This window comes from Telmatherina bonti, assembly GCF_933228915.1.
Source record: "Telmatherina bonti genome assembly, chromosome: 10".
Taxonomy (NCBI): domain Eukaryota; kingdom Metazoa; phylum Chordata; class Actinopteri; order Atheriniformes; family Telmatherinidae; genus Telmatherina; species Telmatherina bonti.
This window is the reverse complement of record NC_136628.1, coordinates 30,776,421-30,802,270: the sequence shown is the minus strand read 5'-3', so window position 1 is coordinate 30,802,270 and position 25,850 is coordinate 30,776,421. Positions and strand designations below refer to the sequence as shown.

Genomic DNA, 25,850 nt, shown 5'->3' with positions numbered 1-25,850 from the left:
CACATTTTTTAATAACATGGCACAATTTACATAACACAAGTTTAAATGAGGAGCATGCTGAAGATTCAGTCGCTTCATTTTTTTTTCTCATTTTTGTACATGATCTAGAAAGCCTTTTTTTTTCCTCCTGTACATGGTAAACAGCAAAAAATTTCTCATTTAACAATCTTTTTGCAATACGCATAGACTAACCACTATGGCTCTGGTGGACATTTTTATGTTGGATTAAAAAACACTGCACAACATGATATCACAGAGTTTGAAGCGCACAACTAAACCTTCAGTGGACTACTAAAATAGATCTCTGCAAGTTAGAAACAAACTGCCCATAGCTGAGACTTGCTTTTTTTGTCTTTTGATTTTTGTAGGTACAACAACTTAGGAAAGCACTTTAATACACTGTTTGACCAAAACAACTCATTTCCAAAGCATGTACTTTACACTCCTTCAGTAGGGCTAATGTGCTGTCACGGTGTTTAATGGGCTGCACTCTCCCCAAAACAAGACTTCTGGTTAGCAGGAAGAATTAAACATTTGTGCTGCTGGCTTTTTATATTAAAAATCCATTTAAATTCAATACTTTGTATCTAGATTGTCACTACAATTCATCACGCGATAAAAATATTTCTGGAAACATTACTGTTGTTAAATCAAAACCCTGTGTGTATCGGTTAAAGCTTGTGTCCGTCGATGTGGATGTACTTTGAGTTGTGGAGAGATTGCAGCCTTGTTGTCCTTTATCGGTGCGCAGTCAGCAGTGCTGAGAAGGCCAGCTTTCAGAAAGGGAACCCAGACATTTGTTGCATAGTTGAATATGGGGGTCTCTGGTACATGCTAATCACTTGTGTCCAAAAGAAAAATAATTTGCAAAAAAAGCACATTCTGAATCACAGCCTTAATACTCCTATATTTACATTTATTCAAAGTAAAGCTTTCAAAACACTCTTTTGCATATTTGTACCATGATTTTTTTTTTTTTAATCCATACAGAGTGAGCACAGTGACTGTACACATTATCTACATGTCTGTCAGTGCTAAAGTACCTGTACATTCCCAACTTATGTAGTATTACTCCACATCACTTTGTTATACAAGAGAAAGAATGCACACAAAAAGCTGGAGCAATAGAGGGAAAAAAGATTATCCTTTTGTTGTTTTATACAAAAACAATTCATTGTGTAGGCATGTCTCTGCCCACATAAATTATTCACAGCTATGTTACAGTTTGCTTTGTCCAGAGCTAAGTGCTTGGTGTGAGTTCAGTGTTGGTGAGGCACAGGACTGCAGGGGCACAGAGTCTGAGGCTAAGCTCACCGTGCCTCAATGTCTTTGTGAGGCGGTCTGTCTCTGATATCTGTGGCCAGAGGCGTAGTCCGTCTGGGTGAGCCGGGTCGGGGACCCAGTGTGGGGATGAGGGGGGGTGGAGCGCTTAAAGATGCAGTAGGTGGAGTTTTGTTCAGGAGGCTGTTCTGGTGGGCTGCGGCAGCTGCAGCTGCTGGGCTCACCCTGGAGTAGTGCATGCCTGGGAGTCCAGGGGCCATAAGGGCAGGGGCAGAGTGGGGAAGGTGTCCGTCCAGGGTGGGATGGTGCATTGGGGGTTGGAGGCGGCCATGCTCATAGTCTTCTCTGAGCATGTTGAGGCGGTCACGCTCTTCCAGCTGGGCACGCTCCTGTTCCCTCCTCTGCTCTAGCGCCAGATGGTGGGGGTGGTCGCGGTTAAAGTCATGAGGTTCACGGTCCCTATAGGAACGCTCTGCCTCATAGAGGCGCGGTGCTGCAAGACGGTGAAGGGGATCGTTCCTCAGCAGCAAGTCTCTGGCCAAAGGGTCCCGTCTGTGAATGTCCAGGCCCCTGTAGGGATCTCTCATCGGGTCCCAGTGAAAGGCGGGATAAGGGAACCTCTCAGCTCCTGGGATGGGGCTGATACCCATGAAGGGTGCCACAACACGAGTTCTCTCTAGACCAGAAATGCTGTTGATGGGATGGACTCCGGGCATGCCCATGGGCATAGGCATTGAAGAGGGGGGGTGGAGGTTTGGTGTTGAAGGTGCTTGTGTTGGGTGCTCACTTGCCCTTTCTGTGGGTCCATCTTGTTCTTCTTTCCTCTCCTCCTTCACTTTCACCTCACTGTTTTTCTTCTGGTGTTCATAGGGAAGCTCTACCTTCTTATCCGGGACCTCTCTGCTCAGGCCACCATTGGGACGCTCCAGACTGGTTTGCCGAACATAAGGTGATGTTCCCCTGTTGGAGACTTTGTCCTCCGACACTCGGCCATCATGGATAACAGGTGTGTCTTTGTCACTGTGCTGGTTGTCTTTGAGTTTGTGGTCATCTGTACCGTTGTCTTTCCAAGACTCTGAATGCTCTCTCTCCCTTTCTTTGGCCTTGTTCTCCTTGTCTCTCGGAGGCTCTCCAGAAGTAGGAGGAAGATGGTTCCTGTGGTGCTCTGGGGGCCGGCTGTGGCTAAGGAGGTTGATGGGGACGGGTGACGGATGGCTTGGATGACGCTTTTCTACAGAGTCCCTAGAGGTACAAAAAGAAATTGTGAACATCAAAACTTTAGAGTATACTTAACTTCTTCATTACCACTGGTTTGTGGGCGATCCAGTAGCTCCCTTTATCCACATCCAGTGGTTATGAAAAGTTTAACACAGTCACAAGGATGCATCTAGACAGTATTGTAGTATGTAAAAACAGTCTTAGAATTACATATTTCCGACACATATTGACATAGAACGGGAACAAATTCCTGTTGCTTACCATTGCCTTGATAATGGCCAGGTTTGATTCACTATATCATAAATACCAGTAAGGTGTGCAGAGAGGACTTTTCCTCTTCATGACCCCAATGTAGATGTTGAGCTTTTTGTCTGATGGAGCATTACTGGGCTTGACCAGCTAATAGTTATAATCAATGGTAGCTAATGAAGGGAGACATATCAAAATATTATCATCTGATATTATGAAGTCAAATGAGTTACAAAACCACGAGGGGACTTTTTCATAGGTACAGACAGGCTAAGCGGCATTGGTTACTTTAGAATTAAACTACCCAACTGTTATATATGTAGCAGAGTTGTTTTATTGAAGCAGTATCAGTGTCATTGAAAACTTGGCTCATCTGAAGTAGTTTGCGGAGATTCCTGGTTTAAAACATTTAACACCATAGCAGAAGAAAAGATATAAATACTGACACTGACAGTTCTAACTACACGTCTGCCATTAAAAATGTCAAGACCCATGTCACATTAACCAAAGAAAAGATACTAAGAAGTGTGTCATTGGTTTAGTGGCATTACAGTAGCTAACTATATTTAAAACTGTTAGTGTGAAGTGTTTTAAACCAGGAATCTCTGCAAACTACTTTGGGTTATGCTGCTTTAATAAAAATAACTGCTATATCTCCTCCCTAAGTTGCCACCTTATCGTGGTGGAGGGATTTGTGTGCCCTGAAGATCCTATGTTGGGGGCTTTATGCCCCTGGTAGGGTCACCCATGGCAAACAGGTGTTTAGGGGAGGGACCAGGCTAAAGCTTGTTACATAGTCCATGAGAAGCCTAGTCTGCAGTGGGGCGAGATCACTGCAGGTGGTGATGTCAAATCAAACTTTATTTGTAGAGCACTTTTCGTGCTTAAAAACAATACAAAGTGCTTTGCATTATAAAACAATTTATATCAAAATAGATAAAACACTAACACACATACACCCTTAGTCCCCTTTCACCCATGCCCTATAACAGTTAAAAGATGATGAATGGCCAGATGCATACACCCAGTTTTATATTTAACGAGCAACTTTGTCCACAGCAGTGGGATTTGTGCACGTGACTGGGTCCATGGGGTAAAAATGTGGAAGCGTCAACCACATCAAATGTCCAACCACAGTACTTTTTGGTGCCCTGCAAGAAAAAAACTGCCAGCCTGATGTGTCAAGAACTTTCTTCAAAAATGTCTGTGAGAACGAGAAAAAAGTTCTTCTTGTGGAGTATGTAACAAGCTTAAGTGTGGTTCAGAGACCCCAATGATGATGACAACCATTGGTAGAAATATTTCCTTGTCCAGACGTGGGTCACTAGAGGTCCCCTTTGGAGCCAGGCCTCGGGGTGAGGCACAAGAACAAGTGTCAGGTTGCTGACCAAACAGCAGTTCAGAGTACCCACACTTTGAGGACTCTGTTGTTGGACTTCTGTGCTTGGCATGGTGTGTCCTTATATGCATCAGGACTCTGGGCTGCAGTTTGATGATCAATTTTTTAAATCAAACCTGCGGAACTGTCCACTGATCACCACCTGGTAGTGAGTTGGTTCAGATGGTGGGGGAGGAAGCTGGTCAGATCTGGCAGGCCCAAACGTGTTGCGAGGGTCTGCTGGGAACGTCTGGAAGAGTCCCCTTTAAGAGCGAGCTTCAGCTCCTCCTAAGGAGTCCTAACGGGCCTTCTTGGCCTGTGGGACTCTGGAAGCAGTTGATAGGTACAGACAGGCTAAGCGGCTTCGGCTGTCGCCAAGACAAAAACTCGGACGTGGGAGGAGTTTGGTGAGGCCATGGACAATTACTTCCAGATGGCTTTGAGGCGATTCTGGTCCACCATCTGGTGACTCAGGAGAGGGAAGCGGTACTCTGCCAACACTGTATTAAGTGGAGATGGGGAGTTGCGGAACAGTGGAAGACCTCCTCAATCCTACCAACATGTCTTCCAATGAGGAAGCAGAGCTAGAGGACCCAAGGGTTGACTCTCCTATCTCTGGGGCTGAGGTGGTTAAATAGCTCCTTAGTGGTAGGGCCCCAGGGGTGGATGAGATCCGCCCAGAGTTCCTTAAGGCTCTGGATGCTGTGGGGTTTTCCTGGCAGACTGGGGTGGTGGTCCCCCTTTTCGAGAAGGGGGACTGGAGGGTGTGCTACAACTACAGAGGAATCACACTCTTCAGCCTCCCTGCTAAGGTCTATTTAGGGGTCCTTGAGGGGGCATGGGGGTTGACCCAACAAGTCTACATGTGCTTTATGGACTTGGAGAAGGCATTCGACTGTGTCCCCCCAGGGACTCCTGTGTGGGGTGGGGTCGGTCTCTGGTGACAGGTGTCAGAGCTTGGACTCCGGCAAGGTGTTGAGAGGATCCGGTTTGGTGACCTCAGAATTGGGTCTTCGCTTTTTACAGATGACATCCTGTTGGCTTCATCTGGTTGTGATCTCCAGCTTTTGCTTGAGCAATTTGCAGCTGGGATGGGAACCAGCACCTCCAACTCTGAGACAATAGTCCTCAGCCAGAATAGGGTGGATTGCCTTCTCTAGGTTGGGAGTGAGGTCCTGCCTTAAGTGGAGGAGTTTAAATATCTCGGAGTCTTGTTCACGAGTGAGGGAAAGATGGAACGTGAGATCGACGGGCGGATTGGTGCGGCGTCTGCGGTAATGTGTACTCTGCGCTGGTCTGTTGTGGTGAAGAAGGAGCTGAGCCAGAAGGCAAAGCTCTTGATTTACCAATTGCTTTATGTTCCTACCCTTACCTATGGTCATGACTGAAATAAGTTTCCTCTGCAGGGTGGCTGGGGTCGCCAATCTGGGAGGGGCTCAGTAGAGCTGAGGTGTCTCTGGCATTTGGTCACAAGTTGGGTTGTTAATTTCTTGAGTACTCTACAAAGTTTTTTTGTTTTTTTTTTGTGTTCAGGATGACAAGTCCCCAAGTGGTGTTGGAACTTGTTTGGCTTTTTACTTCATATTTGATAATATTTTTATGACTGTAGTCTTTTCATTACTAACCATTGATTATTACTATTACTTGACCATTACCTGGTCAAGCAGGAGCAGCTATGCATCATCATTTCTGATGGGTACTTTTACAAAATGTGCCCATTGCCAAAAAACCCAAGATTTATTTGGCTTTGCTGCACCTCCCCTGTGATAACGCTGGGCCCCTCAGTTTGGGACCCACTGCTTTATGACAAGTTCAATATTCGTCCATATTGGAATTGTAGTTAATTACTCAAATTGAACCCCCCTTTAAAACATAACAGTTTAATATTTTTTGATAAAGGGACTGCATTTATACAATGGTTTTCTAGCCGTGTTGGTTGCTAAAAACAAACTACTCTTACCAGTCATGCCGGCCTCTTCATATATCTATTCAAACAACAATTTTAGTTGCCATGTTGGTGTGTTTTATGCACATCATGCATCACAAGGAAGTGATTGCTGATCATGATCATTCAGTATTTTTTTCCAAACACACTTCCTCAAAGACTATAGCTCCCCACTGTCTTCCAGGTTCACTAATGCGTTTGATGGTTACGCAATCTCCTTAGATGCTTTTTCTGCTTGTTATAGTTTTCCACTATTGTTTAAAAAGTGAAAAGCTGCTCATAGCATCAATTGGGGTTAAACAACTTGTCGCCAGCTGAAAATATTCAGCCATGTAGTAATAATCCAATAGTCATAAAGCAGCACCAAGACTGTTAACAGTTCATGGTGAGCAACAGGAATTCATGATTTATGCTGCATTACTTATTCATGTTGTTCTGAAGTCATAGCTGTAGAAACTTGAAGCACCCACCTGTCTTTGTCGTCTTTACTGACCAAGGTGTCCCGTTTATCAGAGTCTCGATCTCTCTCATGAGAGCTGACCGATGCGCTTCTCTCAGAGTCTCCTGGTTTCATCCAGGGAGGTGGTGTTGGGAAAGAGGGCGGTGTGCGGTGCAGGCGGTTCCACTGCTCCTGGTGGCTGTTATTACTGCTGCTGTTGAAGTGCTGCTGTGCATTGGGGCCATCTTTATGGCCAAACATGGAGTTGGCCGCTGTTAGGGATTCAATACGTGGAAAAACAGGAGGACACAAGTTAAATGCGAATCTCATTAGAGTGATCCAGTATATACATGTCTAAAGTCTACAATGTTAAAGCAAAAACAAGTTTTGGTAGTTTATCACAGCTAAAATAAATGTTTGTGTGTTAGTATGATAATCAGCAGCATTATTCATAAGGCTGAAACTCACTTAGTGCTGGATTTCCCAGCCCACCAAAGGCAGATGAACTAAGAGACCCCAGTCCTCCAAACGATGAAGGCCTACTGAAAGGCTCTGGTAGGAGACACATTTAATCAACAGTTTAATTTAAGCAATTGTAGAAACTACGAAAAATTGAGCAGATGAAAGGTTTTCTCACCTAAGTGTGATGCTGGGGTGAGGAAGTTTCCAGGATGGTGGGGTGGGTGGCCAAAGGGAGCAGCTGATGGGTGTGCAGGACCTGTAGACGTAGAGAGGACCACAGACTGTGATTTTTATCACGTTATTTTCAGCTGGTGCCTAAACATTTGTTATAAAATGTTTTCTGTGTGGGACCATGGTATATGCAGATTAAACAACTCGGATCTGTGTATTACATGGTTATAATGTGGCGTTCTAGACTCCACATTATGCATTATAACCATGTAATGTACAAATCAAAGTTGTGTAATCTTCACTTATATCACTATTTACAGCTGTAACAAACATTTTTCCTGTCATATACATTACTTTAGTGTTCTGAAGAATAATTTCTGTTGTAATCTTCCAAATTGAATGTGCTTTCTGAAAGGGTAGTCAGTTTCAGCCGCTGCGATAGTCTGATGTGGAAGACACACTTAATGTGCTGCTTCTTTTCAAATAGGATGTAAAAGTTGATATTTGTCTTTTCAATTAGCAAGGCTAGTAAAGAAGATGAGTAAAACATGAGCAAAAAAAAATCCATTGTATTTTACCGTTATGGATCCTTTCATGACAGTCAGAGGAGGATTTCTAATTCTGATTTTATTTGTAGTTAAGATGTTTTAAAGTGTAATCTCATCCTGGACAGCATGAACCAACCTACTGCTGGTGAATGCTCAATATCAATCCCTTCTGATGAGAAATCTCTTTTCAGGATGACTGACGCTCACCTGCGGCAGAGAAGAGTGTGGCGGGTCGTGCTAAGTCACTGGGATGATGAATGGCGCCAAAGAGGCTAGGGCCTGGAGGTCGACTCAGGAACTCAGGCTTGAGTCCGAAGTCTAGCTTGTGAGGGTCGACCTGCATCTGCTGCTGGAAGACGCCAAACCAAAACACAGAAACACATGTTAAAAACTCTCCATAAGCAAGAGATGTCACTGTGGAAGGTCCCTCATCACAGAAATATATTTAGTTTAACATAGAGAAGAAGTTGAGGAGGTAAAATGATCTGAATGTTCAGCATGCACACTGAATAAATACCGCCGCTGTTATCACACACCTGCAGAAATTCATTAAAAGACTTCTGAATATGTTATGATGTTTCACAGGAGTCTAAAATGAGAAACATTAGAGCTCATGGAGTCACGTGGACCACCAGTTACAGTAAATTAAGAAGCAGTTTTGCTTTCATAATTGCTTCATCATTAAAACTGTAAATGATCCTTACATGTAATTTATTTTTCTGGCTGCCTGTGATGAAAATGTTATCTTTTCTCTAATATATATATATATATATATATATATATATATATATATATATATATATATATATATATATATATATATATATATATATATATATATATATATATATACATACACATACACACACACACACACACAAACAAAATGCTAACATGTACATGTGCACCTAATTTAAAGTGAAATTGACACTGTTTGCTTTGCTTCAGTCTGTTGGACTGTTTTCTTTTTGATGTTTCTCTGCACACAAAAGCATCAGCGACACACTCCAGAGTAAATATGTACTAGCAGGCTGGTTTCTAAATTGCTGCATATTGAAAACATTAATTTTGTTTTTTTTATTTCTACAACATGACTTGTTGACCTGTCTAATACCAACATGTATATATAATATTAATTTAGAGTGGAAGAGACTGATGTAACTAAATTTACCAAAAGGAAAAATAGTCTGACACAAGGCAGAGGGCAAGAGGAGTCTGATGAGTCCTCACCTTTACTTTCTGTTGGTGGTGGTAGATCTGCCAGGCGATGTGGACATGCATGGCGCACCACTTCCCTGGTTTCTGTAACCACAAGGAGGGAAAAGTGATTATCCTCTTTCACAAAAGTTGAACAACAAAACACAAAAGTAAAAAACAAACTATTTTCAAAGTAGTGTGGACAATGCAGAAATGAAAACTATGATTTTCAGGTTATCAGAACATTTCGCAAAGCGGAGATAGAGGAGTTAAAACAGTGGAAAACCTGTGTAATGGTTGAGAAATAATATTTGGGTGGGAACCTCTGACCAATAATTACATTAAGTCTTTAAATGTCGGTAAGATCGTTGAGTAAAAATAGAGATGGGTTTCAGCATTTAGTGGAAAAGTCATTCAAATTCCATTCAGCTTTTCCAGCAGTAAGAATTCCTATATATAACTAAAAAAAGAGACAGACATTAGCTGTTTAGTAACGTAGAGGCTTTAGACGAGAGAAGGAAAGCCATGATTGGTGACTACAAATTAATGATAATTTATCAGATACACATTAACCCCTTCATTTCACATACTTTGAGCTGCTGGTTTGATGTCAAAACAGTTGAACTTATGGGACCGCCCGCATAAGTAAATGGAAGTGGCTTGTATATGACACAGAGTTTAAACCAAACTCTATGGCCTCATTAAGTACTGGATAAATAATGGTTTCAATACTTACTGTAATATAACAGAACACTTTACGTTTCCCATAAAAAGAGAAATACAATTGGAACAAATATCATTTTTTTAAGGTATTTATAAATAGTACAATATTCCCTAAATGAAATTTTTGAAAAAAAAAAATTACAAAAAGTATGGGAACCTGTACAGCAAGCATTAGGGAGACAGAACTAAGTCTTTAAATAACCAGTAAATAATGGGAGAAAATGTGTATTCTCTACATCTTGTTCAATGTAAAAGTGTGAATTTGTTGGAAGAACCTTATTCTTTGTTTTTAAACACCCAGAATTAAAACGTGCAGTTTCAACAGAACATACATGTTGTTTTCTGGGGATGGAGAGGCAAGCCATCACATTTTCTGCCACTGGACAAAATTAAGCTAATTTTAAGCAGCAGATCCCGTGGACATGCACAGCCACACTATCTCTGGAACTGTCTGGATGAGATAACAGGTAATGATAACCCTAAAAAAAAAAAAAAAAAAAAAAAAAAATAAAAATGCGCAAACAGTTTCAGACTGAACCGCCTGCAGTGAAGAACTCAGATCATGAAAAACTGACCTTTCTATTTAGACTTTAAAAAAGATGCAAGATGGGAAAAATTGACAATGATGGAATTTATAGAATAATTAATAAAACTTGATCTGAAAGGAAACTTCCTTTTTCCCCCCATGTAGGATTAGCCAAACCATGAAGAAACCTTTGATTCAACTCCTGTTATGTGATAATTTTTATATTTGGATGAATAAATGCTGTGTGCATGCCTGTAAGTTTTATATGTTTTCTTTTTCCATGTGCCGTGCTGCTCTTATGTTTCTATAAAGATGATCATAAAATTTAAGTTTAAAAAAAAAAAAAAAAATCAAATAAATGTGAGTGATTTACTGATTTGTAGTTGTGTCACAGAAATGGTGCAACAGTATCAATCAGCATTTTCTTTTGTCCTCACCAAGTCACATCTCACTTCTCCATCATCTTAAATGAGTCATTTAAATAGTCCAACATAATCATATTTCCTGGGGAGATGGTGGTGTGTGATGCTGATGTGATGCGTGAGCAGCGGAGACAATCGGTCTGAAAACATTTCTAAACGCAGGGCCTGTTTTCTAAAATGAGTCCAATTATATAGTGGTGCGCTCAGCCTCCAAGTGCACCCCTAATTTAATTAAAGAAAATCAACTCCATTAGCAGAAACCCTTTAAAGCATCACAGCTGCGAGTGTGTGTGAGTAAATGTGAGACAGAGCACTCACCCTAAGAATGGGTCGAAATGGATCCGTTAGCTGCAGAAAAGAGAAAAAAGGAGGCTGCATTACCGGGCTGTCAATCACTTCCAGTCGGTCATTAATTACTGCATGGCTTTCATTAGAAACCCAATTAACATGTTAATCTGCTCAATTTAAAATGAAACAGGTGTTAAAACAGGGCTCCATGTGTGGTTTTCTACCAGAAACAAACTGCAAATAAAAGTTTTATATGTACTGCGATGACTTGATGTGCTCTTCCTTACCCTGGGGTCTTTCTGTAAGAAAGTGTGTGGGACGGCTCCAGGTCTGGTGGACACATCCAGTGGATTCGAGGTCTAAAGAGGATGGATCAGAGTAAATATCTTGCTTTCAGAATGTCTCTCTGTGGCTATGTGGTGGTGTGTTTGTGTCAGATTGTACCTTAGGCTGAAAGGCGCCCTGCAGCGAGCTGAAGGGCCCGGTTGGGGGAATGACGGGGGGAAGGCCAGACATAGCTGGCGGGTAGGAGTGGAAGAGCTGAGGAAGAACAGACGAAGAGAAAGTGTGAGTATTATTCAGTCTGTCAGCTCGAACCGGAACAGCAGCTTCGTTAGGGTGTGTTAGATGGTGTAAACAGCTTGTAATGGTGGACACGCTGTATTCTGACATTTAATCAGATCTTTCCAGAACTGCTTAAACGCAGAACGCTACTAATGATTGCCTCCGTATTTCACAAACTGCTTGTTTAAAGCAAAAATTCTGCTTGCTCCCATTGGATTTAAAACACGGGAAAACAGACTTTTGATATGGAAAGCAGAGTGTTGTAATACCAGCAAAGCACATGTTAATCAAACAAGTGCTGAAGGCTTACATAAATTCCTCCTGCACAGAAACACATATGTTATCAACTACTTGCTATAATTATTCTTGTCAATCATATTCTCCAAAGCAGAGAGTGTTTTTGTATTCTCCAGCCATGGGAGTTGCATGATTTCTTAAAATCATGCTTGAGGATATGCTGTAAGATGTTCAGAGCACCAGAGTTTGTTTTTGGAGCATCATACTTAAAGGTGTTGTGTTGAAGGAAAATAGGTTGAGGGTTTGAGCTGCTACCAGGAGAACAGGAGATCATTAGAAGTGAAGTGTTAGAACAGGGTCAAAGATCTGAATAAAACAGTGTTTTCTTCGTTTTTGTTTAAAGATAAAACTTCCTCCCAGCAACGAGGAACTGTTAAGATTCAGACAACATTGTTCAGACAACAGCAGGAGAGACGTTCCTCTCTGTGAATAATAATTATTTATAGAGAGGCACCGGCTGCTGTTCGGACACAGTGACAAATAGGAAGTCTTCCAACAAGCTCATGAACATGATTTAACTAATATTAGACTGTTTTTCTCTAGAGGTTAGAAATACCAGAGACAATGGTGTTCCTGAACATTTACAAAAGGTTATTCCTGCAGTAAAACATCTCCTAAATGTCTCGGAGACAAATGTCGGAGCTGTTTAAGAGTTGCTTTGTACTCCTCGCTCTACATTCCTAATTTGTTGTACTTTGACATTTCTGAGTGCAACAAAGGGAGAATATTCCTAGAGGTTGACAAGTTTAACAAGCATAAAATATTTCTAACCAGGTTGTTTAGAACTGAAGATGAGGAGTTTTAGAGCTCCAGCAGTTTCTATATCCTCTGTAAAGCCTGTAGTTACATGTGCTTAGAAATGTTTCAGAAACTCTTGTAAAACACTGAAAATACAAGTTACCCTCGTCACCTTCGGGGGAAAAGTGACTTCCCAGGAATGTTCCAGGAATGTTGTCTTGATATTATTAGTTTGGTTCTGTTAACATTCCCTGTCATAGCTGCTGTGTGGTTCACAAGGAAAGTTTTCTTCCAATAAGCCAGACTCTTTGTAATCTCCACATGTAGGCAGAAGCTGTTTGGCATTTTGCAGACATCGATTTTCTAATTTTCATTTACAGCTTCTGATCTTAACATTGCTCTACAACTCCACGTAACGCAAACACTGAACCCGTTTTTAATCATATTTTAGTAAAAACTACAGTGCTTTCCATGTCTCCCTGCATTAAATGACTTCAGAAAGCACTTCCATGATTTTTTGTTGGTGCCTTTTGAGTTAACATTTTCTATTAAATATCCACTCAATATTAATAAAAGAAACTATAAGTTATGTGCCACGTTATATATTGTAGTTTTTTTAACAGAACGGTGGATAAAAATATCCCGTGCACACGGCCACACATACAAGATAATTTACTCAGTTTTGTAAATAAACATTTTAGGCAAATCTCAGAGTTTGCATGTCAACTCATTAGTGCCAGCTAACTGTTTGCCGTCTTCACTCTGTGATAAGAATCTCTGATATTAAGGAAAGTTAATGAAATTATCTGTTTTTCCAAAGCTAAATTGGAGTGTAAAGTCAGGAACATCAACAAATAAATATCCACTTTGCAGATTTTCAGGGGTTGTTTGAAGAATCAAAACTTTCCTTGTGAACCACATTAAAACCAAAAACAAATGTACGATTCTGAGCTTACCTAAAGGTTAACAACGCGTTAATTTAGATCTGCAGAGTTAATAAAAGAAAGCAAAGCTTCTAACTGCATACTAATGTTTGCTGAAATCAGGAAAACTGTCCCTGAAATGTTCAGGGAGCTGAGATTAGTTAGCCAGGAAAGACAACCTCGTTGGGTTTCCTCCAGCTTCAGGATAAATGTAAGCTTTATAAACAGTTTGCACATCCAGCACCTACAATGCAGCAGTGTTGAACTAATCACAGCGCCTGGTGGCGGTGAAGGGTGAAATGCTACAGCAAGGATGCTCACAGTAGCCATTAAGAAGCAGATGAATAATTGCATGGAATGTAACACACACACACACACACACACACACACACACACACACACACACACACACACACGTATAACGCCAACTCTCATGAGCAGCAGTGGAAAAACTGAGAAGGTGAAAAACTGACAGTATGCAGTAGGTAAACTCACACTGTGCCTGTAGAAGGGGTCAACTTTAGTTGGGTATTTGTCAAACTGTAGGAGAAACAAAAGAGAGCTCAGTAGAGATACAGAGAGGAGAAGACAACCTTTCCACACACTGTCAGCGGCTTAACTTCACATATAATACATCACAAAGTGCATTTCTAAACTAAACGACATGCTTCCAGATCAAGATCTAAGCTATGAAATGAGATTCTAGCTCTCCCACCCCCGAAGCTAGCGTGTTTTATTCTCCTTTTTCTGTGATCATGTGAAGACCTTGTAAACTAGTGTGGGCTGGCTTTCATTTGGTTGCAGGCTCAGGGCGAACATTTCCACTGTCAAGACTAAACACTGCAGCCATAAAGAGCATTTTTATGGCCTCATTAGCTGTCAGAGGCCTCGCCATGATGCCTTTGAGGTATCATCAGAGCCAAGCGAATGCTCTGTGGGCCAGGCAGTTATGAATGTGTGCGTGTTTATGTGAGTTTCAGGTCGAGGCACCCATTGCCTGTGGTCGCTCCCAACAGACAGCGGGTGTTTTTAATGCAGCACATTTGCCAGTAATGAAAACCCCCAAACGGGACCAAATGATGTCATTAAATTCAGAATGAATTAAGTGTATTATGTTCTGAAAGCTGGCTCTGAACTTAACATGCTTTGGGCAAGTTATTACCAATTTAGAAAATAACAGCATTCAAGTGTGGAGTTTTAAAGTATGCCAGAGAAAACACTAGAAAGGCTTTCTGGGAGAATAAAGGCCCCGCCATGCCGTGGAAGGACACACATGGTCATCATTGAAAAGCCGCCACAGGTCCCTCTGGCTCGCTGCTCACACACATGTCCAGATTGTATAAAATCCTCACGCTCACAACCACAAAGTAAAAACACTCCCGGTGCCATGCCCCCCCCCTTCTGTAAAAGTCATTATTAGAACAAAGACATAACAAAAACTCTTTGGCGTTGGTGAGTCGACTCTTTGAAAGCCAACAAAGGTGCGTTCTACTTATCCTCACATTTCTGGCAGGGGTACGCACCATGGGCGGTGCTGGGGTGGGCATGATGGCGTGGGGGAAGGGCGTGAAGGTGTGCTGGTGCGTGTGCTGGTGGGTGTGTTGGTGCTGATGCTGGTGCTGATGTTGATGCTGGTGGAACTCGGTGCGCAGGTAGGGCGGGGGGCCCAGAGAGGCGCCGCGGTCGGCGCTCTGTGAGGCCAGGAAACGGGTGTTGAGCTCCTGGCGAAGAAGGTCTTGCTCTGTAGAAAACAAACAGAGGGGATCAGGAACAGCTTTCAGGAAGAGATTACTCTAAAACATTTAATCTTTTTTTTATTTTTTATTATTGTTTATTCTAGTTAATCAGAGCCAATTAAAATCGAGGTATTTATTGTGCGCCATTGACCTGGAAACCCTTTGAGGAAAGTGGGATCAGTGTGAGAGCGTCGTGCCATCAAACGGAGGTGGAAACAAGCAGGAAATGAATTTTATTATCAGCATGTTGTTTTGAATTGAAGCGAAGCTCGAAATGATTACAGCTGTCTGACTGCTGGACCTGTCAAATGCTGGGATTTGATACACTGCAGCCCCGCAGAGACAACAGCATCTGTTGTTCTAATAACCTTGATGCAGCCTGCGGAGGAAGAATGGATTTCAAGCCATCATTGGCTTTTCCTCTAAATTCAACAAAGCCTGCCCTGAGATATCGCATCTCCCCCAGAGTAACCTTATCCTTTCTATTCCACAGCGACCCACTTCCATATTTTCTGCATTCATTTCGAACTTTATTGGTCTGGGAGTGTCGGTGGAATTTTCTCTTCATAAAAATTTCATTAGTATCTTTTGAACGGAATCCAGCTCGCTCCGTTCTGTCTTGCAGAAATTGATTTCTTGCTCATGAACATTGTTCAAGGTGAAAATGGAAGTTTGTGGGAACATTGCTCACGGCAGCAAACGCACTGACCCTGACATTTAGCTGGACAGGAGTGTGTGGAAACACAAGGAGTCTGTAATGGCTTTTGCAGGGTGGGCCGACTCGCTGTCGGACATTAATGGTGTGCAGTTGATCAATCACAGCGTGACAGAGTGAGAACCTGAACTGTCTGCATGACTATAACCCGACAACACTCGAGGCACGGAGAGCATGTGGATCACTCTGGACTAACATATTTGTTTCTTTAAATAATTACCGCGGTAGCGTTCGGTTTATGCATCTGTCTCTTCATATCAGTTGCCTCTGACATCCCAGCAACACCATGCTGTAATCAGCTAAATGAAGAGTGTTTGTTTGTGTTTGGTGCAGTTCTCTGCCACTCCACATGAGGGCGGTGTACCTGAGTAGGCACTCCCAGCAGCAGGATGTCCAGGTACTGGCAAGGCGCTAGACGTCAGTGGTGGTGGTGGAGGCAATGCTGCTGGAGGCGCAAACATATTGGGGTAATGTGGGTGGGGCGAGGACTGCAAGGCAGAGGGGAAGCCGTGGGGGGTGCTCTGGTTAGCGGCCAGAGGCAGGGGGAAGGTAGAGGCCGCCGCCACCGGAGGAACAGGCGGGTGGTGGTGGGGAAGGTGCAGGGAGGGAGCTGAGGGCCCGTGGACCTTGGTGCCGGGGGTGCTGCTCCTGCTGCTGCTGCGAAGATGAAGAAACGAGAGAAAAATGGAGAGAGGAGCCCGGTTAAACCAACTGTGATCAGTCAAATTTCACACTTGTTCCTGCACATCCACTCATCTCCATCTGCTCCAGCACAACGTTTTCACACCTCAACAGACTTCCATTTACAAATGCCTCCCTGCTTCACAGAATCCAGGGCAAACACGATCCGCCACATTCCCACCACCCTGGGATGGAAGTAAATCACCGCTGGCAACGGGACCTGCATCTGTCTTTGAACAGCTTCTGTTAAGGCGCTTCCTTCTAAGCCAGGTAGCGAACATGTGCATCGGAAATGGGATGAGAGGGATACAGGGTGTGTGTGCATGTGTTAGCAAACAGCCTTTTGTTATGTGTGTGGGTTTTCCCCGGAGGGGGGGGTAGTAGTCACAGAGCCCACGTCTCCGCAGCTCCACGCTTAAGCCTAAAAGCTCATTTGCTGCGCTCGCTCTGCGCCGTGGGCCCCGGCTGTGATTATTCACAGTGGGTGCCAGGCCATGTTGGCGCGCTGGCAGACTGGAAGGGTTGGCACGGGGAGAAGCAGGATGAGCCAAGTCCCGAGAGCCTGGGAGGCAAAGCTGTTGATGGGACTGAGTGGCTTCTAAGGAATCTATCTTCAAGTTTTAGATTATGAGGAGACTTCCAGGCATCAGTGGTTTGCAAATGATGTTGGACACAATGGCCAATCACCGACACGGGAAGTGGAACTCTCTACAGTAGAATTAACAGGATTATTGACAGATGCATAATTAGATCTTAGGCCATTTTCCCTTCTGTTTGGGTCACAGACGAGCTGCCATGCATGAAATAAGAATAATCTGAGTGTGATTTAAGGTTATCTAGCTGCAGAGTACACACTGGTCCATGCTGCAGATCTTACTCCACTGTACTGGTGGTAATGGACATGCAGACTGGGTGTCACACGTACCTTCAGCTCCAGATATTTGGAGGTTTTTTCTGCGTGAACGGCTGCTCTGGAAAAAAACAAGCTGCCATGAGGAGTGGAAGAATAAGCTTGGGGGGGTCTTACCTGTGGCCGTTGAGGTTGAGGCTGTTGTATGCAGAAAGAGGCCGGGCCTGGCAGCGGGACGGGGGCCGATGAGGCCCTGCCTGACCGGGATGCTGTTGGTGTGGGTTGTGGGTCGGGAGGGCAGGAGATGGTGGGTGTGGGAGAGGGTTCGGCGTAGGTTGAGGTCTGATGTGAGGCAGCTGTTCAGGCTGGTGCTGCGGCCGGGGAGGGGGGGTTGGCGATGGCTCTTGGCCCTGTGCAAGAGGCAGGGCTGCGGGCGTTCGAGGCCTGGGGGGAGCCTCTGGATGTGGAAGCAAGTGGGTTGAAGCCGGAGCCTGGGCAGGGCCGTTCTTTTGCGTCCGAAGGGGGGAGGAGGCCTGGGAGACAGAAGCCTGAGGCTGTGGCAGAGGGAGGGCTGGGGGAGACAATGGCGGATTAGGGACGCTGGGTTCAGGGGGTTGGGGGTCTCTGCAACTCTCCTGGCTCCTTTCCTGACTCCGCTCTAGGCCTGACACCTTGAGGAGGCCTGGGCCGTTCGGCTCCTGGCTGCCATTGGTGGAGAGCACATCGATGCCAAAATCTGGAACTGTAGAAAAGAGGACAAAAGATTTCATGTTTCTGCTGCACTCATCGCAAGTTAACCTTCATTTCAGCTGTGATTATCCAGATTATTTCCTGTCTGTATTGAATAACCATCACTAGCAGACATATGGTGGAATATCTGCTTCCTGTTTGCTTCCTGACGTCTGAATCAGAAACAAACAGGAGCAGAAAAGCGTCACGGTGTGCAGATTTACAGGGATATTTGCATATTTTTGCATTTTGTCAGATTGCTGTTGGGTGTCAGTTTCACCTTCCCCACAGTTTAACTGACTTCATGGCAATAAAAACAAAACAATTACAATATCCATCTGCAAATATTTATAGTTCTTTACTCCTTCAACACTTGTGACAGCAGTAAGTGTTACATTACATAAAGATACTGTAAGAGTGAGATTAGTTTTGTATTAACATTGATTCCCATCAGATGCTTTAAAGTTACATTTTATATCTACAGTGATTAAAATAAAAAAAACAAAAAACAGCCAGAACCTGCTTCTGTCTGTACTCCACATGGCCAAAGTGACCTAATCCAGAGAAAATGAGTAATGGTCTCCATGCAGATATAATAATGCAAGGGGCCATAAAACCTGTCAGGTTATTTATTTATCTGCAGGGACCTCATCCAACAGAACAAGTGCTTAGACATCAGCAGTCGGCTCCAGAGGCAGAGGGGCTCAGGAAGGATGGCAGCGCATAGGTAAACTGTAATTAACACTCCTGGAGCCTCAGAGGGGGGGGGGGTTAGCAAGGGCTCCTCCCTCCTTTTCATGAAGCCAGCTAAATCCTGTACCTGCCAAACAGGTGGAGATGGGACACAGTTCCCCTGGGTGGGGGCACCAGGCTGCGCTGTAAAGCAGCCCCCTGTCAGAGAGGGATCCATCTCCCTGACAAACTGCTCCCTTCAGAGCGACTCCGCTGGGAGCGAGCTGAGCCAGCAGGGCTCCGGGAGAACATCCATCATTTGCATTAAAAGGCTAAGCGAGGTATTAGCAACCCCTGGGTGCTTGTGAAATTCTACTCCAGGGTCAGAAGAGGCCATTTCTAGAGCGAGATCACAATCAATATCTACAATACAACAATTGACCCCCCCCCCTGCGCTGTATGGGGGGGACCAGGAGGTCCATCAGCTTGTTGCTCTGCAATTCCTTTCCAAAGTCTCAGAGTTGGTTTTTTTTGTTGGTAAAAAGAAGAGAAAGCTCATCATAATGCAGGAGATAACCAGTTCCAGTCCAGAAACTGTGCCGCCTCCTTATAAACAAGTCTATTCTCTTCCAGCCTCATGTGCATGAAACAAGAAAGCCCAGCAGCCCTTATATCCGTCTCCTTAATCCTTGTCAATCTTCTCCAGTTACAAATGCTATTACTGGTCAACAGAGTCTGCTTGCTGCTGGCAAACAACTTTACCACAGCAGACAGACAGACAGACAGACAGACAGACAGACAGACAGACAGAGAGAGAGAGAGAGAGAGAGAGAGAGAGAGAGAGGGGACAAAAAAACCCTATTCCCAAGTCTCCTGCTGCACCTCGAGGTCCCCGAGGTCCACAGCTTGTTTGGAGGATGTGGTAACACGCTAAAAAGAAGGTGTCTATTCTGGTCATAATGAACACTCCAGGGCCAAGCAGAGCGGGGAAGAAAAAAAAGCAGTACACACCAGCTTCCCTCCCGTGAGGGTTCATTTGTCAGTCTTCTTCATCCCTGAAAACAAATAAGTGCAATTCCCACTTGGGATTCTCAAACTGTACAGCCCTGCTGTTTCTTAGTGTTTCAGTGGTATTGCAGATTCTAACTAGCACACGGTGCTTGCTGGAGCGGAGAGGAGAGAGCGAGGCTGGTGGGTGTGAGTGGGTTGGTTTGAGAAGCAAAAACTGGATTTTAGGAGTAAAGGGAGTCAGGATGGCTTTGTGAGGGTCAACTGGGCATGTATGTAAGTGTGTGCCGGCAAGCCTTTCATTAAGGCTGGATGTCGGGGGACCCGGTGTGGTCTGTGGAGAATGAATCATTATCTGTGGGTGATTCATGTCCTGCAGTTCCCAGTGCATTAGCTGCACACCCCACCACTTCTGCTTTCCATCTCCCTACATGGTGACAGCTACAGGGCAGCTGGTAATGCTTAGATAGGATATGATTATATGAACATGGGGAAGACAATACGAGACATGTGGATAAAAAACATGCAGAAATGTTCTTACAAAGTGTTGTTGCCGACCAATGCTCACCTAGGCAGAGACCCGCAACAAAGTCATTAACAATGCATATATTCTTTCTGTGAGAGTTCCCCCTACATTTATATATACATATATATATATATATATGTGTGTGTGTATATATAAAATCACAGCACTAGATCACAACAGAAGTAATGACTTTCCGATGCTTTCCTATCATCTCTCCTCTCTATATCATGCATGTTGAACCCCCCAGCCTCACCCTCACAATCCTCACTGTTGGAATCTCTTAATCTACGTCTGATTAAGCCTTCAGGGTTAAATAAGACTGTGTGTGTGTGCGTGTTTTTAGCCTTTTTGCAGCCATGTGAGAACCAAATGAGTCAAATCTTAAACCGGTCTTCACACTGAGCAGCGATCCACGAAGGGACGGGATGCTTGGCAAAGCGACATGCACAACTTTAAGCTAATACAGTGTTATAACTGCCATAACTGCAGGAGTGGATCACATTTCAGTGTCGTCGCTGGATACAGCCGGCCCCACATAAATAATTAACAAGCAACCAACTACTTCATCTTTTAAAATGGCAGCTGGCAGAGCAGCACATGGCCTTCTGAAAAATATATCACTGACCGACAACCTCAAGCCAAAACCACTTTACTTGTGTGTAAATATGACAGCCGACACTGGGCCCAGTGACATCCTGATGGCCACAGAGACATCCCAAGCCTTCCTTCCGTCTTGTCCACCTTAAAATAACCCCTTCATACGTTCTATACCCCTGTACTTGTTCATGTGATCGCAACCTAGAGGAACTGCAACGACACAAAACCATCAAGCTAACATGAAGCAGGAGCCACAAGGCTGGCAGCTGATTCCTGACAACTGTGTGTGTGTGTGTGTGTGTGTGTGTTTGTTATCATGTATATGAGCAGAGTCTGTTATGGACCAGGACACCGTCTGACCAGCGAGAGTTCAGTAAAAGAAATGTGATGGAATTAGTCATATAAATGTTAATGTGCAGATTGGATGTGACAAAATAATGTGTGTGTGTGTGTGTGATGGGGAAATGTTGTCTCTAGGCTCTAAGTGCTTTATCTGTGACCTGACATTGTAAAGAAAAAAAAACTTTGACAGGTGCTGTCTGCTCTGAAACCCTGAGTTGTCGGAGTCCAGTGAAGATTCGCTCATTCACCGTCATCTAGAAATCTCTTTACTCCATTTCTGATATTGTTCATCAAACTCTAAGCTCAGACTTCACACTGCTCAGATCGCTCCAACAGAGGGAACAGTTTTACTGCAGCATCACAGCATGATGCCAGTGAATTATTAGGATCAGATAAATTTTGCGCAGCAGAATTTAAAGCAGATAAATAATACCGGTCTTGTCCAGAGGAAACCACAGCTTTCCCTTTATGTTATTTCTTCTACATACATCTTGCTACCTCTTGTCAAAAAGTGAAAAATAAACACAGGGAGACGGGCTGTTTGCTCAAGCTGAATCAATTTAAGTACTGCGCAGAATAAATATTCATGACCCGCATAGAAAATTCCATCTTGCAGCGGTATGTCTCAGTAAACAGTAATTACAATCAGGATCTCCCTGCGTGTTGGAAAGGCCACTCAGAAACGGCGAAAATAAAATGGGATTTAAAAGTAATCACGCTCAGATGTTTTAAAAGATAATGTTGCCTCTGGATTCAGACTGGAAACCATTAACTTCCTGCAGAAAATAAATAAGTAAAACCTGCTCCTCTCCTGGTTACAGATTTTGTTTGACAACAAAATTAGATTTGTAATTGAGCAGCAAGTGTTGTCAGTTGTCTGACCTCCAGAGAGGTTTCTACAGCATATGTTCCCCAAGAGCTCCATGGTGAGGGACCCTTCTCTGTTTATTGTTCTTAATGAAGCCTGCAGTTGCATCAATGGCAGACATCTTTAACACATCTCCCTCCCACGCAGGAGAAAACAAACAGCAGGCCACCGGTTTCTGTCAGAGCTTGCCAAGCAAGACGATAACACAACACAGTCTATTCTTCTCCCTCTTGTATGTTAGGAAGTCATTTCCTGATACCTGTCCAGTTTATTGGGTCCAGACCAACAGCGAAGCAGAAAACACCTCATCAGGTGTTGCAACCTGTGAAAAACAGTCTTTCTGACTGGAATACCCCCGAGCTTCCATTAGTGGGAACATCTGTCACGTATGTGGAAACGAAGCTGGGCGTTTTGAAATGTTTTTCTTCTCTTGTGCCTGAAGGAATAAGTTTCCCTGAGAAAGGATATTATTTAGGAAGCAGCTCTGCAGAGGGGTCAAGAGTCTCAGAATCCACACACCTGGTGCAGATCATACCCCGAGGAAGCTGCAGTGTTCTCTGAAACATTTGCAGTGATGTAGAACAGCAAATAAAGATCAGTAACGTTTTGCTGCACCAATAAGCAGTTTTACATTGTTCTGGTTTTAGTTTGGATAAATGACCTCGCTGGTGTCAGTTTGAGGTTTTGCACAGGAAGCTGCTTTTAATAATCTCAGCTGCAATGCTAATGGCAACGTGCTAACCAAGTTTTTACTCAAATTCTGATGTTATCTTCTGGAGTTCAGACTCCCTCTCTCTGATCTTATGATATCAGCTCACTGTGGCGGTAAACTTCACTGGGAAAGCTCTCTCCCTGATCTCATAAGAAAAGTCCCCAGAGAATATCCCGTCTATTAGCGCCTTATCCCTCCTTTCTTCAACTCGCAAGACTTTAAGAGCATTAGCTTCTCCAAGAGCAGTAACACCAGCTACAGTGATACCACTCTGTCTCCAGAGTGCCGGAGAACTCCTCACTTAGGAGTACAATGCTGCACAAGCATGCTTGTTGGATGTCCCGCAAAATTGGGTGTTGAGGGCCACTGGGGGGGTTGACGATAATACACAGTCCCTACTGTCCCACCAAAGACTCTCTGTCATGTCAGCAGCTCTCTAAACTAAGAGCCAAGAGAGGTGCTGGGTTACACAGCTCGGACTCCCGCTATGTGGCGGTCTTGGACCGGAGCTGCTTTATTAGTGACTCCCAGGGGTGGCTGAGTGAGAAACTTCATAGAAATAAAGTTGATGGGATGGGTTGGAGGGGTTGGAGGGAGCTATTCTGGCTGCGAGATCGTGACGTCTGGGTTTTCAGAGAGAATTCCACAGCATGTTGATATCGCCTCGCAGTCATGCAAACTGCTGCTTTAACAAGCCGTGATCGAGCGAAAGGCCGAAAATAAGAGGGGAAGTTGTTCATCTGCCTCTGTGAACATCTATATTTCATCCCCGTCTCATCTGGTTTATGAATTTTGCATGGCAATTTGGAAAGCAAGTGCATATCCAAGTATAAATAGTGTTTAAATGTAGTGATGTCATTGCACATGGAGCGAGTGGTTAACCGAGACACAAGCCTCTGACTTAAAGCAGATAAACTGTCTGAGACTGTGATCCTCCATGAAATGGCTGCAATCTGGAGTAATTGGACGTAGAAAGCCACAAGAAGTTCTGAGCTCCCCTGACGAATGCAAAGCCATAGAGGAACAGCTGCCTGACAGTAGAGAACAAGCGCAGACGTGTGTTTACAGTTCAGCAGAGTGAAAGAGGAAAACAGCAAAGCGACATGTAGGAGATGTTTACAAAGAAAAGGAAGGAAACTTGCTCGGCATTGCCTCCTACCTTCACTAATATCCATCTGTGCTCCATTCATACTCTGACTGGTAGAGGGATTGTGCTCCGTCTCTTCTTTCTCAAGTCATAAAGAAGCCATTTACTGACAGTCAACGTATTCTTCCTCCCATGGCGGCTCTGATTACAGATGTCCCCGCAGCAGCTCCAACTCTTTCTGTGTTTTGCTTCTGACCCTAACATGTGGAAAATCTCCACTTGGGGTCTAAATGTTTGGCCACCTTTCTCCAAAGCCCCACCATCCTCATCGTGCACGTGAGGATGTAGCACTGGGATCAGTGGCAACATGGTGTCCCATTTCCAGCTCTTCTTTTGAGCACAATTTCTTTATATATCCCCGAGGGTGTGAGGTCAGGCTGGAGAGAACGTAACGGGAGAAGAGTTGGGTCAGGGACTCGATGACGGGCAAGCTGGCGCAGGTGAACAGCAGGAAGGGTGGCTGAAGAGCTTGCCAGACCCGTCCACCCTGAGGTCCACGCTGGGCACCTCTCAGGGGGACTCTTTAGGCCGGTGGCTGACAGATTCCCTGCAGGTTTGGATGTCATGTCCAGACTCACCGAGGCTTTGAAATAACAGTAGCGTGTGATGTGTAAAATCCATGCAGACACAGCAGCTGGTTGGCGCACACACACACACACACACACACACACACACACGCTGTCAGACTGTTGTAAAGCTACACCGAGAGACGAGGCAGCTGCGTAGCAAATCAGACCACTCCACCTTAAACAGTCACACACACATACGCCAGCTGATTGGGCTTTTCATGGTGTGTAAGATGTCACCAAGTGAAAAGTGGTCTTTTTTGTGTGAAAGCTGCCGGGAGGCCTGCAGTGTCTTACTTTGTCAGCCAGCCATTAAACTGTCACTTCTCCACAAGTTTAACCTCAGTTAGTTGCATATTTAACTGCTAACCAGGTAAGTTGGAGGGATAATATCACTTCCTATTAATGTCAGTTCATTTACACTTTCCTCAAAGTGCCGAGAAAAGCTTTCCATAACTTGGCAAATAAGTTTCCGTAAGAACTTATGTTACGTTGAAAACATAAAACTTTTAGGTGGTTTTATCTTCAGGTTCTCCACCGTTTATGTAAGAAGTCTGTTGTGTTGTAAACAGCTTCACACACACACACACACACACACATACACCATTATTTAACTGTTAACAAGCTTGCAGTCCTCTATCAGTTCAGGTTGCAGTTTTCTGCTGCCACCAAGTTTTAATCAGCAAAATAGCAGGAAACTTGCAGGAAAAATGTATTTATTCACCTGAAATTATGACTGGAGTTTTTTTGTTTTTGTTTTTTTGCCTTGTAGTGTTATGATTGGTAACAAATGTATTTACCCCAAACAACAAGAACTAAAACTGCACGTTGCATTTTACTTTACGCCTCAACATGTAAAGCTAAATAACACCGGCAGCTATGAGACCCAGTCAGCCCCAGATTCCTGTCTGACAACCACAACGTCTGTTTACATGTGTACATTACATGCAAATGAAACTCATAAATCATTAAATTGCTGGCAGTCAGACAAAAATAAAGATGTCTGAAACACAACAGTGTGTGCTCTCATGAAGAACCTTTGGGAAGTGTGTCGGCACAAGTCAGACATTTCACAACAGAGCCGCTGGCAATGCAACACATGTTTCTTGTCAGTCACTCTGGCAGCTCAGTGACACGGCAGACAGTAGTCTGTAGAGCCGGCAGACTTCAAACACACACATGCTTATTCTCAATTATAATCACATGCTCATAAAAACACACCCAATCATTAACACACACCCCCCACCCACCCACATCTTTCAGTCAGTCTTTTCCACACACAGGAAACTCTACCAGTCAACAGGTCCAACGCCTCCCTGGTTGAGGAATATG

General features: G+C 43.9%; 1 protein-coding gene across 8 annotated transcripts; it reads right to left on the bottom strand.

The window, feature by feature from the left end:
• auts2a (activator of transcription and developmental regulator AUTS2 a) lies at nucleotides 1-25,850 on the bottom strand. 8 transcript variants are annotated; one of them, XM_079248117.1, is made up of 15 exons: nucleotides 25,812-25,850; nucleotides 23,965-24,499; nucleotides 17,529-18,093; nucleotides 16,185-16,477; nucleotides 14,872-15,110; nucleotides 13,865-13,909; nucleotides 11,292-11,387; nucleotides 11,135-11,206; nucleotides 10,878-10,907; nucleotides 8,922-8,993; nucleotides 7,899-8,040; nucleotides 7,148-7,228; nucleotides 6,979-7,062; nucleotides 6,542-6,794; nucleotides 1-2,523 (listed from the first exon to the last, which is right to left on the bottom strand). In XM_079248117.1, the coding sequence occupies exons 2-15, from the start codon at nucleotides 23,993-23,995 to the stop codon at nucleotides 1,311-1,313; spliced, it is 3,216 nt and encodes a 1,071-aa protein (XP_079104243.1). In that variant the 5' UTR covers nucleotides 23,996-24,499; nucleotides 25,812-25,850; the 3' UTR covers nucleotides 1-1,310. The 8 variants fall into 8 exon arrangements, with proteins under 8 accessions (XP_079104243.1, XP_079104250.1, XP_079104246.1 ...); XM_079248124.1 differs by lacking the exon at nucleotides 25,812-25,850 and having other exon boundaries at nucleotides 23,965-24,634; XM_079248120.1 differs by lacking the exon at nucleotides 25,812-25,850 and having other exon boundaries at nucleotides 6,542-6,782; nucleotides 23,965-24,634.